The sequence below is a fragment of the Anoplolepis gracilipes genome, chromosome 5 (assembly GCF_047496725.1).
Source record: "Anoplolepis gracilipes chromosome 5, ASM4749672v1, whole genome shotgun sequence".
Classification (NCBI taxonomy): Eukaryota; Metazoa; Arthropoda; class Insecta; order Hymenoptera; family Formicidae; genus Anoplolepis; species Anoplolepis gracilipes.
The window spans coordinates 4,439,762-4,454,784 of NC_132974.1; the positions used below are offsets into that span (position 1 = coordinate 4,439,762).

General features: G+C 36.7%; 1 protein-coding gene across 1 annotated transcript in view; it reads right to left on the reverse strand.

Moving 5' to 3' along the window:
* The window catches only part of Pio (zona pellucida domain-containing protein piopio), a 57,455-nt gene that overhangs the window by 21,648 nt on the left and 20,784 nt on the right, over positions 1–15,023 (reverse strand). The window contains exon 4 of the mRNA XM_072892327.1: positions 3,810–4,024. Within this exon, the coding sequence (XP_072748428.1) occupies positions 3,810–4,024 (215 nt within the window). The remainder of the gene's footprint in view (positions 1–3,809; positions 4,025–15,023) is intronic.

Below are 15,023 nucleotides of genomic sequence, written 5' to 3' on the forward strand. Positions count from 1 at the left end.
TTCGCCATATTAGGATGTAGCTTCTCGAGTATCATTTCATCCGTGCTCACCCTACCGTTACTCGGGAATAAAGCTAAGAAAAAGAAAACGAAGCGGAAAGGTATAATTTTTGACATCCTATAATTTGCTACCTATAAAAATATTTCTGTACTCCCTTTCTATAGTCTATAATTTCTCAGCATCTTAACACTGTACAGTCGCGCTTTTGTCTAAAAATAATTGAAAAAAAGGCAATCAAACAGACGCAAATTTATGCAGGAACGCTAAAGTTGTTCAACGTCGATTTAACATACGCGCGTGCGAAAACCACCGACGCATGTTCTACCGGCGCGGCGCGGCGCGACTGCCCACGATGGTTCGCGTCGCCCACACCGGAGAGATCCACCAGAGAATTACCGGGAAACCGCTCGTATACGCGGAGGTCAAAGACTCCCCCTTGCCTTATCCGACCTCGTCTTACGAGCGAGCGGCGTCGTACCGGCGCGAATTATTGTACCCTTCGGCGTGCCAGCCCTTAAATTATACGGCCCCTCTCGGTGTCAGACGGTATACGTGCTGTTGCCATTACACGCCGAGAGAAGCTAGTCTCTTCCCCATCGTCGTCGTTGTCGTTGCACCTTTGTCCTTCCGAGGGCACGCAAGTGACGCAGAGTTTTGTACCTCTGTCGCGGTTGGTAAATCAAATTGTCGGGTAGCTACGATTGTAAAGCGAATTACCAAGCCGTACGGCTCACGTCGAGTGCAACGATGAATGCAATGTCGGCGAGTTCAATCTGTTGGTCCGTTAATGATATAATACAGCGCTAATGGAAGTAGCTCATATCCGTCGTAATGAATAGTTTGTTGAGATGCAGACTCCCGAGAATATACGTGTTTGCTTTTATTCGCATACAGTTACTTTAGTTTATGTGCGAAAGGAATAGAAATAATTAGTATATCAATATAATTCTCCGTTATAACGTTTTTTGTTGAGTTTCTCAACTGGATATTTATCTTTGTTGTTATTTCTTTAAGTCCCATCCTCGATTAAGTTTACAGCGTCTAATCTCTACGTTATCGTTCCCGTGATTATCACGACCGTCTACCGCTGATACGGCGAAACGTGTTTCGTATCGCCTCGGGATCTTCTTGGGTGTTATTATCAGTCGATCGAAGGAGCAAGCAATTCGTTAAAGAGTCAGCGGCTCGACATATATTTCGCAATCTACATTGCAGAAAAGAGGCGTCAGCTGCGAGCTACGTTATCTCCCCTTTATTCCCTGCCCAAGATCGCGTTAACCGAATGTGATTCACACAATACCGCACACCCGATAATTACAGCTCTGCTACTTTGTAGGCGGTTTGTGAAATATTCGACACTACAAATTTATGTGAATGCCTTGCGGCTCGCGGGAAAAGCCGACAATTAATAAAAATCCATTATATATATGCGATGTGAGTGTTGCCTTATATCGATCTGGAGCATATAATGATTCTAAAAAATTATAGCGTTTAATATAATAGCCTAAAGAAAATATGGTTTTCTATACCCTGCAAAAATAAATTTATACAATTTAAATAAGTGTCAGGATTATATTAATTCAAAAGTAATCTTTCCTCGACAAGAATATGTCCAATAGTTCCTCAATAATTAAATGACTAACAGTTAAAAATGAGAAGGTTTTCTGTAACAAATTAAGAAGAGAAGACAAAATTAAATTTCTCAGTTGATTTCATTAAACTTTAATAGAAATTTCTCCTGAAATCTAATTACAAAGAGCAATATATGAATATATACGTTAATGTCTCAATCTTCTATAATATTAGAATATTTTATATTTTCATCGTTTTCAGTGTTTATCAGAGTTTACGGCGAATTGATCGAATAAATTCGAACTGTGTCTTTTTAATAAAGCCTCGATTAATTAAAAAATAATCTTTCCTCAACAAGAATACGTTCTATAATTCTTCAATAACTGATTAACAGTTAAAATGAGATTTTCTATAAATTAAAGAGAGAAAAGAGAGAGATAGAGATAGAGATAGAGATAGAGAGAGAGAGAGAGAGAGGGGGGGGGAGGGAGAGAGAGAGTGAGAGAGAGAGAGAGAGAGAGAGAGAGAGAGAGAGAGAGAGACAAAACTATATTTCTCAGTTATAATTTCATTAAACTTTAATTAAAGAATTTCTCTTAAATAAAATCTAATTACAAAAAGTGACATACGAAAAATTGAAAATAGATACTAAAAAATAAAAATTGAAAATAGATAATAATTTGACATGTCACTTCATAAATAATTTAAATAAGTAATATGTCTTAATATATTTTTGATAAGCTAAACCTTTGTTTACAGATAAAAGCGAGGCTGTGAAAAGCACTCGTTCTAATTCTGCGACACCCTGTATATCCCTCTTGTAACGCTGCCAAGAAGTAGAAGGCCTCAAGTCCGGTCACATAACGGTCCAGTTATGGTATGGCGAGGAAGCGATCTCTCGCCTCGACATACGATTTCCTCGTTACACGAACGTGTCCTCCACCACCTCCGCCACTATCGCATTTCCGTCCACTACCCTGTTTATGCTTTAGCCACTACCCATGTGCCTAGCTTCTTCGTGCATCCTCGCGCCCGCGTACTCGATTCCTTTTTCTATATATTTTTATTACTGACGAATGCGATCGCGAATGATCGTTATACAGCCACCACGATACGTGTTGAGATACTCGACCGCAAACAAGCTCGCTTTTCCCCGTTTGTGTATACATCGTGGTCGACGATAATAATAACATAATGACATAATAACAATCGTTACAGTAATATTAGGAATGTTAATAGCGCTCTTATTAGCGTGATTATTGCGATAATATCGTGCTCGTTACACGGGACTACGCCTACATACAGGACTTCCTTCCTTCAACGTCTTTGAAACGAATATTTATGACTATCTATTTAATCAACAATTTTTATCGATAAAATCAGCAGTTATCATTTCATTCTTGCAAATTAATTTTCATCGTTATATCCCTATATAATTATATCGTTATATAATACGTTTTTTTTTGTTATCTTCTGTGTACTTTTAGCAAATTGCTTTTTAAAAACGATGATTTCATTATATGATATATAATAATACTAAATATTTTTATTATCGATAAAATCAGCAGTTATGATTACATTATTGCAAATTAAATGGTCGTTATATAATAGTCTTTATACGATAATTTTTGTTTCATTATCTTTCGCGTATGACTTTTAATAGATTGAAAATTACAATTTTGTCATACGCAACAAATATGATTCTAACATATTTTTCTGAAATATCATAATTTAGAATCACAAGTGCAGTGAGCATAATAAGTACAGTTCTGCATTCAAGTGTATCGAAATAAGCGAGGAAAATAAGAAATACGAAACGCTTGCGTCACAGATCGAAGATTACGGATATCGGCCACTACTTCCACTTCTGATTGAGCCTTTCGAATAATTTCGAACCCAAGCTATATAAAGCACGAGTCGTAATTACTGCTATCGATAGATACCGGGGAATTGGCGCGGAGCTAATGGGCAAAGAGGCGATAAACCAAATTAAAACGATCGGTCAAAGGTGCAGATGGGTGATGTAACGTAATAATGAACACCCTCCTGATAATTCTATGGCGCTTGTTAAGATAATGGGTAATAACCTAATTGATTTACACGCGGGATTTTACGTCGCCGTCGACGCGAAAAGCGAGAATTGTCAAAAAGGAAAAAGCAGAAAATAAATATAGAAAATAGAAAAAACTCACCGATTCATAGACTCAAGTAATTATTTGAGAAGGAAAAAAACTCACCAGTTCAGTAGGCATGGTGTTGCAGGATCGCAGAGGCAGATTGTACGTGATCGGAACGGGCTGACTCCTGTACTCCTGCAGGCAAGAACTGTTCTTTGATAACCCACGTGGGTAGACCAGACCGTGAAAGTCCGTGTTGCCCTCCGTCGAGATGTGAACAATTATCGATTCGCTCGCACATTCGATTTGCACGGTGCTCGCTATCGGTGCGGTTGCTGAAACACGAAATAAATTATAATTCGCAAATTACACGATATTATTATATGCAAATTATATTTTGTAGCGTAAAATAAATCTAGATTATAAAGTCTAATCTATATACGTCTCTCTCCCTCTCTCTCTCTCTAAATTATAAATCTAAATATAAATTACGAATTATCGACGTAATTGCGAAAATTATTAAACTTTGATCATCAACTTTAAATTAGACGCGTCTCTTCGAGTATTATATATCGAGACAATTTTCAAGTGTAAACAGCGTAACGGTACACCTTACGAGCGACGTGATCAATTAATTCGATATCTGTGCCGTATTCGTATATGTCAAAGATATACTTGAATGAGCAGCGACGTTCAATGATACGAATCGATCGTCGACACCCATTGAACGATCCTTATATTCGTATAGCTTGCGCGGCCGTTGTACCTATATAGTACGGTAATTTATTGTTATTAATGCCCGACACATCAAGAATACAAATTGCGTAAGTTAATAGCTCGGAGTTTAGTAACCTCAGGGTTCACCTATTACAAATCGCGTCTGCTCTCGATTTCAAGGTAATCATGAAGTTGAAGAACGTGAGATTTTCTGTTACTTGAAGCGGGCCTAATTACAGAGAAGAGTCGAGCTTTTTGTGATTTTTTTATGAAACGTTCCGCCGGCAAAATTGTTTTCCGGTGTAATATCCGTGTCTGTTTAATTTCGTTATGGGTGCTGTTTCGTTCGCAATCCATTAAAACGGTCGGAAGACGAAGAGGATTCTTCGGATCAGCTGCGAATAACTATTTGTAACGCTGAGACGAAAGCGAACGCGCCGCGTAACTTTGCATGGGCCATAAAACGTGAAAATGAGCACAATGCGAAAATTCGTGCCGATTGTAAGATTGTTGCGGTTGGACGAATGGGCCGCAGCGATGTAAACTATCGCTTTCTGTTTAATCCGTTTCATTTTCGCAACAAACAAGCCGAGCGTAGTCGAAGCGCGAACTATCTTCGCGAATCGGCTCTTCCTGACATTGCAAATCATTGATTTCGATAATAATTGCGAGAACTCACAATCCGCGAAGCGTCTTGTTGGAGGATTCTTGCATTGTTGGATTTAATAGTAGAATGAGATACTTTGAGAAATTATAATTTAATTACAACGATGCATCATCGCACACGCAACGCACGCAATTTACGTGAGATCTGTAAATTATTTAATACTCTTCCCTTTGTTACACCATTCATATGATGTTCTCGAGTAGTTTGCACAGTAGTTACACATTCGCAATGAAAAGAGTAAAAAGAAGCGAATTGTCTTGTTCACTTGCTCGACTTTGCCGGCCGTAGAAATTTCACGATATCGATGAAAATTCGTTTGTATCCGTTGTCCCGTAACTAATTAGCTATAAAAGTGAGTTCGTATACCGAAACGGTACATAACTCTCATATCATAAAATCATGCGCCGTCCACTTGGCGTTACAATTTCGTTCATCAACTTTGCGCAATCGCATTACTAGAACGATGAGAACTGTAATTAAATTTATCGTGTATACACGGTAGTGTGTGAAATTACGAAGTCAGGCTAGCGTACCTTTTTAACGTACGTTGAAAATTAAACGTGGAGCGAATAGAATGGTAACCATTAACAAAGCAACCATGGCTAATATACTGTGATTACATAATGCATAATATACAATATATATGTGTATGTATATTTTTTCCATTCTTTATATTATATTTTATTGTCGGAAAATATCATCTAGTTAGTACGACAGGGAAAAGGATATAATCGACGAAATCTGCCAGTGAGCAATTAAAACGGGATTCGTGCACATTCATCGCGTCTAATGAGCCTACGGATTATCGCTCCAGAAAATTCATTAGAGCTCCGAGCTCGAAGCGACGAGTAAGAGGAACGGCGCCTGAGTAAATTGGGAAGCTCGCATGCCAAGCGCGAGCTGTAATGACAATAATCATCGGTGGATTATCATTATCAGCCAGCGAAGAGACAATGATGAGAGAGTTGTGAACTTGACTCTCGTCGTTGCAGGCAGTCACGTCAGGCAGACTCCGGCACTCTCTTCCTGCTCTCGCCTGGAGAATCTTATCCAGACTCTCGATGTTATATCGCATTATTCGGGTTATTATCCGTCAGGGAGTATCATCAGGGATTATATCAAAGATTGCTTTCGCGAAAGGGAATGTTCTTCGTCGTTCACAGCTCAAAACATTTATTCAAAGTCCGTGAATTTTTAAATTCAAATGAAATGTTCTATTCCATAAATGATACATTTTTAAGTCATTTTTAATTCCAAAAAAATTTTTTACTATTATAAAAAAAACGTAATAAAAGTGACGAAAGAAATAAACAAAAATATCAAGTAGCATGATATAAAAAAGTAATTTTATTAATTAATAATTCAGTAATTATTCATAAAAGTATTATTTTTATTTATTTTAACTTACTTTCGTCTCTCTTTCACAATGTGGGCAGGGTAAATAATTGCAAAAGTCCCACCTTTAGATGGACAATTAAAAGTCACGTTTGACGAACGTTTCCTTAATTCTATTGTCCTCTCTCGTTACTAAATTAAGAAACGACGCTCAATCACGGTAGAAAGCAATTAACGGCACGCAATAAGTTAATGATGCCACTCCTCGAGTCCCAATCATTTAATCACCGTTGAAAGTATCGAAATGAGATCCTGAAAGTATCCTGGAATCCGCGAGGTCGACGACCGGCCATGTTCATGCGATTCATTTTGTCTTTTTTTTACTTTCCGTTTAGCAGATCAAAAGGAAAAGAAATCACAGAGAAGAAAGCTGCACGAATTTTTTATTTTCTATTGTAATTTCCAAGAGTTCATCTCTGTATCAGTCTATTAATTTTTGCGGATAAAAGTTTTTGTTACATTGCAAATTTTAAATCGTATTTAAAAAAATTTTTTTTTAATTAATTAAAAATTAATTATATTAATTATAAAATACATTTTTGCCTATTTTTGTTTGATAAATATAAGATGTTCTCGTGCAAAAAGGTATGCTAGTTTTAAGTAGTCGCAGCGCGATATTACTTGCAAGTTCTGTCATTACGCCATTGAAATTACAAAATTGGTATCATCATGTAGAATCATTGGTAGAATCAATTCTAGATATCTAAGACCACCAGCCGATGCCGCACTTCCGTCACGCGATATCTCACAAGATACATATCGTTACTCTCAAGGGAGATTAAGCATCAGCGTGTCGTGATCCAAGTCGGGTCGGAAGTCGAAGGGTACTTGACCTTTCGGCTTCTCTCTTTGTACCGGGGACAACTCGGATAAGATTCACTTGGACACGTATGGCGAATGTGATGTCACTTGTCACGGCGCGGCGCCGCAAAGCAAGTCCGCAAAAATGCTAATGAGCCTACGTCTCACGTCTCGGCGTCGCTTTTATTCGGTTTTCCTTTCTCTCGCGGCGGCCTTTTCCCCTCCGCCGCGATCGTGTACACACAGAGGTGAGGTATTCTTTTCTTTTTCCGCCTCTGACTCACGAGTTCCCGAAGGACGAAACAAAGGTGCGTCGAAGAAGACGTTCCCCCGAGCGAGTGTAATTTGCAAACGACACGCGAGCCTCGCTGTGCGACTTCCGCCGCTTGTAGAATCGCTGCATTAGAGAACTCACCTTCGCATCTCCTCCTCCTCCTCCTTCTCCTCCTTCTCCTCGTCTATTCTTTTTTTATCCGTTTTCGTTGAAACGTATCTTACGCGCGAGCGCTTCCGAGGGAGGATTGTTGCCGTGAGACGCAAGTTGGCTGAGAGCTATATTATTGGATAATATTGAGAGTCAAAAAAAAAATGTATGCGATATGTTCTTATGAAACAATTGACATTTCTACGCTCTCCTTCTCCTGTATATTTCGTTTGAATACGTTTGCATTACCTTTTGATAATAGTGATGTAATAATGAAAAAGCTTAATGAAATAACGATGAAAGTCTTGTAAATAAAATTAAATAAAATTATAATTTTCCTCTTAAACATCAAATGCAAAAATAAATTTACAGAAAAAATGTAGTTCTTAAAAGTAACGAGTTAGTAAACGCATGATTATTTATATGCATTTTTTAACATTTTCGTAACATTACGAAATAATAACTTATGTATTTTACCTGATATATAAATATATAAATAATTTATATATTTTAATCTTTCTTAGATCTCAGGATAAAGAATAAATATCGACAAAGCATGGATTGTACATATATACGGATTACTTAAAATCGCCTACCACTGTTATCTGTGTTCTGTCATACAGATTCCTAAAACCTGCCTCAACTAGCCGTGCCTTCGGCAAAGAGATGTGTTTCTGAATTCTTCTTACAAGCCGCGGTTCAATAACCTTTGTGGTTACGGTATAATTCATTTAAGTCCTTGCGAACACGCAAGTAATTCAGGATGCTAAAATATAAAGGGGAATTAACAGCTTCTATAAATCCCGTTGTGTATTATATGCTACCGATAGCAATCTACATCAATGAATCTCTTTAGACCATCGCGAAAAAAAATATATACGTACGAGATAGAAAAGGTCGAGGCAAACAATTTTAATTATAAATAATACATAATTATTAAATTATTAAAAATAAACATTATTATTATAAACAAAAATTACATAAAATTAACATTTTTATGACACAAATGAATTTTAGCTGAGAAACCCGATCATTATATAAACTTTATTTATTTCTTTATTTGCAAATGGCAGCATAAATAAATATTAACGAAATCAATCACAAAAACTGTGAAAAGTCTAATCTAAAAAATTAATAGCGTACTGTCGGAGTGGAGTGGTCCGACACGGACACGCAGAGTTACGCAAGAACTCGGGTGTTTTGCGTGCGTAAGATTTTAATGTGTCGTGATGGACATGAGCGGCATAAAATATCGAGAATATAACTGGACGAGCGACGTTCGACTTCCTGTCGTCAAACTCGCTTCGCCGACGACGCGGAAAATGTTGCACGCGATTGCCTTGGAAAAAACGTAAGAAATGCACTTTTTGCAAGATAATAGATTGCTTAAATTTTACTATAACATAAAATATGGCGTTAACGTTAAATTCCTATCATAAGAAAAATATAAAATTTGCAGAAGTATGTTTTCGTCGAAATTATCTAGTTTTGCATTATTATAAATTTAATATAATCTTTTGTCTACTTTCCTTGGATCTTGGAGCGAAAGGGAATAAAGATTTGTGAGATAAAATTTACGAACCGACGATTAGCGACGCAATTATACAGCTAATCGTCCAACGGAACGAGGTTAACGATCCAAAAATTCAGCGGTGATTAATTTGCATAATCGTCGAATCATCTCGCTTCTGCGGATCTTGCTCTTGCGAGAAACTCGTGACGAAATCGGAGGATTTCAGCTAGCGCTCAGAGAGAGAATCCGAAGACGAAACGCCCCGTTGAGCGAGCATCTACGTATAGTACCTAGGCCGTTACGCTCATTAAGATTTTCGGCAAAGATTGCCGGATGTACTTTTACGAAATTTCACTGAAATCTTCCAATTAACCTCAGATGTTAGATATTTAACACGTTAGATAAGTTTCGTAATGTATTTCGATCAATTCAGTACAAGTTTCTAACGAGTTTTATCTTGTTATAAGGAGTATTTACATCTTTTGTTCAGCTGTCAAATATACGAAATCATCAATTGCTATATTTATCTAATTTTGATTATAGTGCTGTATAATTTTTTTTATTTAAATTTCGCAATCTTTGTCCAATTTACAATCTTTTCCACGAGTAAAGAAATATGCATGTCAACCACATGATATAGACAATTATGGCTGGTATGTACGTTGAAATAACAACTCCACTTTATTGAAAAACAGATAGTAGCGGTATCCTTCGGTGATTTGGACGAGACAAATCATACAAATTCGCGACTTTAATGATCGGCTAGTTTTAAATCCTGTTAGAATTACGAAATGTGTTTCCACAAACTTGTCGTCGTTCATGTGTATTATAACTGTTATATTGCACGCATTTTGCATCTGCATTGTCCGCATCGTAGTCCCGCTAGCGACCAGCGGAAATGAGCGGTGTTTCTCTGCAAGAAAACTTTTCCTAGGCGAGACATTACGCATACATAACGCACGTGTTTATTATTATATATTGCAAATGTGACAAATATTTTTCTTTGTCAAAATTGTGAATCTTTTTTACCGCGATTGCTTGCATCGCATGTTTAGATACACGTTCAAGACACGCCTGTATTTCCGTTTAACGAACAAGTTTCTAATAACGAGTTCGATGGAAAAGATACATGCACGTTGCATATGTTAGTGTACGTGTTATACAATTTCCACGAACGATAGAGCATGCACCGGGCATGAGCCAAGCATAAAGAATGTAAGTACGTAAGTGCACTCTTCCGGTGCCGGAAGAAGGGCTGTTTTCCGTTAAGATGGAAGTTAAAAGCGCAATATTCGGCCGTGTCCTTCATTTCTCGTGAGGACTACGACAATTATTCATCGCATAATAGTCAGTGTAATGACAGCAATAGACATGACATAATTTCCTGGACATCAAAACGATTCTGATGAATGTTTTTGCGCGCGTTTAATTATTTAATACGTTAATGAAAAACAGCGTTGAATTTAAAAAGAATGTAAATGTAAAATTACCGAAATATAATTGAAATAATTTCCAAAACCTGACAGTCAAAAAGGCGCGCAAGTTTTGAGATTAACACCTCTACACCGTAATTCGATTTAAATCGTGCGAAATTAGAGATGCAACATGACATAGTTACGCGATGTGGTGAGGCTAACATAAGTCTTGTTTGAATCAAGATTGAGATTACAGTCCCAGATGCATAAACAGAACGTGTCCGGCGTACCGAGGAAGAGATCTTTGCGTCTGAGAGCGAGGACCTTTGCGGACAATTGAAAGAACCTAGCACGATCTGGATGCATCATCTTGCAATCTCATCTTTCGTGTCTGAATGAAGAATCATCAAATATTGTATTAAAAAAAAAAAAAAAAAAAAAAAAAAAGAAAGAAAAAATTTTAATAGAATAATCGCAGGAAGATTCGCGAATAACGATAAGAGATTTGCGCGGTACGGATCGCATTATGCAAGGAAGTTACGTGTACATCGAGACGCGCAAGGTTACATTTGATGCTGCAATCGACGGATCACGCGATTTACAATCTGCGATCCGTTATATACGAGCTACATCATTGAATTGAGTTTTTCCTTGAAATTCGTGAGATCCGTGAAAAACTCTCACTTTTTCCGTTATCGCACAAAATTGGATAATCGTTGCACTAACTGTACAAAATTGGAAAAAACCTGTGTAAAACCGTAAGATGTAGGTATGCATAAAATGATTCTAACGTGAGAAACGCGGAAACGGCCGCAGAGATACCAATGAAATTGGATTAGGATGGAAATGAAATTGTTGAAGGTTTCTTGTACGCCCAAGCTTAGTAATTTAAAACGCATCGAGCAATCATGCTCGACGTTCCAGCCGTCAGACCCGTAAATCCAAGGAAAAGTATAAAAGCAATTCGGTAGATGAATAGCACTCTGAGGAAACAGTTCATGCCGAGATGTCCAAGTAATTACGATCACCTTGAAAAGACGAGCAAATTGTTTTTTTTTAAGCTGGTGCTGTTCAAAGTATTCTATCATATTTATGATATTTATTGAACTCAAAGATACATAATTTTTCACGAGTAAATAACGTTACAAAAGTGATTCATGAAGAGAAGATTATTCTGACCCTGGCAAAACATCGCTTTTGATCCTATAAACACACACATGATTACGTGCGTGATGCTATAACAAAAATTTTCTTCAATTATTCCAATTCAAAAAACGATACAATAAACTCGAATAATCTATTATAATTGCGTTTACGTCGTAACATAATATGTTCTGGTATTGTTTGAACAAAATCCAATGGATACAGTTATACAAATGACCAGGGGCGGATAGGAAGCCGGAAATGGGCGGCAATCAATGATTCAAACTGCAGAACGAGAACATCACCGTAAGAATTCATATTATTCACGCAGCAATAATGGATGATAGCCAGCTCTCAATTATAAAAATCGAAACTCAATTGGCGAACGAAAAGACTATCTAACAGTCTTGTCTATATTCTTTTTTTCGAACCAGGACTGTCCTCGACGCGAACAAAGGCACCGGATTGCTCGATTCTCGCGATGCTTATCCGCGAATCGACGCATCGCGCCGCGTGGCCCTGGCCGGCTCTCGTTATCTCCCAACGTTCCTCGATCTCTTCCATCCGCTATTTAATTCTTCAAGTACGGATATTGCGTTCGTTAATAGTCAACGTTACATAGAAAAAGAGAAAGAGAGAGAGAGAGTAAACAAAATAAGAAAATACTTTCTGTTACTGATCGATTTTTTTTTTTATATTAAGTGATGGCAATTAATATGCAATATAAAATTAATTATATGACACATAACTGATTATGTTATAATAAAGATTTGAATGTTCGAATAGTTGCAGCTAAATCTTATATCATTTTATTTAGTAACGGGAAAATATTAGTTACACGACATAAAACTTCGTATCAAAAAATAAAAAAAAAAATTTTTTTTTCCTCTACCTGAACGACGACTCTCGCAACCTTGATGCGATCGACACGCTTCGGTGCATCCTCATACTTACAAAGAAACTTCGGCGCTTTTATACCCGCCTACACAACGGAGTTCCACAGTCGCTGCACGGTCTATCATTCGTTACGCTGCCAGCTCGTTGGATTACTTATTTTGAATAATAACAAATCGACGCCTTTTGATGACGTTTCCGACGTCTCTCCACGAAGGTCTTCCGTTGATTGCTGCGGTCTGGTAACCTTGACGCTCTCGCATCACCGATCATCTTTGCATAGAGAGAAAATCTTTGCTCTGGTTGACGTTCACAATAGCTTGTGTATGTATCTTTGGTGATGCTGCGGAAGCTAATCACTGAGGTATAAGCGATAAATCGTCTTTTTCCGGATGTTTAATTGCTTTTGTACACGAGAGAATGAGACCGTGTCACCGCAATGAATTGGTTCGTTCAATTACTATTATTTATACATACACCGCGTAGCTTCGTGCGATGTAACCGGCCTTCACCGGTTGTACTTCGTAATGATGAGTATTTATTGTTAGAATCACGCCGTTTTTTTATTTCAGAAGGCCGTTTCTCACGAACGCGTCTGACAATGAGATACAGATATGTTTTAATCCATCATATAAATCTAAATATGTCGAAGAGACGATGACTCGCTATTGAATGTAGGGTGAAAATTTATTTTAATAAACATTCCATCGCCTTGTTATTTATACTCTGTTGCGGCTATTTTGTTAATTTTATTAATCAAATTAATTAAAATCTTAATAAAATCGCGTACGTGATATTTTGATTTTACAACCCTCTATATCAATAGTTGATTATTCTGAAAATTCCTGACTGAGATACCGTTGATAAATTCGCCATGGATGCGTCTGAAGCTCGATCAAACACGGACAAAGTATATACATACATGGCGCAATTCTGATATTAATCGCACGGTGCGTTAAGTATGCGTTAAGCGCGCGTTATATATATGCAGTGCAATTACTTCGATTTCAGATCCAAGGTCGATGTGCAGTGGAGATTCAGTGGAAATTCCTCCTTGCAATATTATATTTAACCACGCTAGTCGTCACGAGAAATCCTCTCGTTTCTACCCTCGGCGTCACCGAGTCACTTACCGAGTATTAAACTTTTCGCTCCGATCCGACCGTGCCGACGTAATGCTTGTTCCCGTAATTAATGACCTTTCAAGTCGCGTCTATTTGTGGTCGCGGCGAATCGCGGAGGTATCATCGAGAAAAAAGCTAACCGCTGACTTTCAGGGTTGGCCTCAAGGTTCCTCGCATATCTCCGTGCGATTCGTGAGAATACATCGTTCATCTCTCAGAAAAGGAATTTACATCGCGCATCTTTAATTATCTTTAATTTTAATCGACAGATGTACTCGCGCACACGTCAATTAGATCTTCTACGCAGTACGTAATTACCGATGTTTCAATGAGATCGTACCCTCATTTTACTTCAATCACGTGGTTTGTTTTATTGTTTTCTTTTTTAATATTTCAATGTGAGGAATAAGGAGAAAAAAGATAATTGATGGACTTTTGCATCAATAATAGATAAACTTTGTTATATAGTAGAATTAATTAAAAATTACTCAAAATTCAGATTCATTCGATCAAAATATATAACAAAAGATATACAAATTACAATAAAGAATATACTTATACAAAGTATAAAATATCATATAATAAAATAATAAAAATATTAGTATTTAATGACTCTCGTATAATAACTTCCTTTTTATATGCCTGCTTTCTTTCTTCTCTCTCTTCTTCATTATATTAATACTAATTTTTTTTAATTTTTTGAGACACGAAATTTTATGTCATATAACTATTTTACCGTTACTAAATAAAATGATATAAAATTAGCTACAACTATTTGAATATTCAAATTTTTATTGTAATCATTATTTGTCACTGTCACATAATTAATTTTATATTGCATATTAATTTACATCACTATTAATTGTGAAACTTTTAAAACAATTTCGTGAGTAACTATAATCTCGGTAAAACGTTAAATAATAAAAATAAATTTAAAGAAAGAATCACGAAAATATATATTGGTTGAGATAACGTATAAAATTAGCGAGAATATCAAAAGTATTCCAAGGTGTCTACTCAAATCTTGTAAAAAAATTCTCTGATGATTCCCTGATTTTCTAGGTATTCTCGTTCAAAATTCCAAGTAAAAAGAATATTTTCAAAACTTTTTAATACAACTATCTCTTAAATCAATTTTTCTATTAAATGCATTTTCCAATATTTTTCATTCATATGAAGAAAAAATACGGAACCTCTCAAGTTTCAATGTTAAATTATATATATATATATATTAAAGAAAA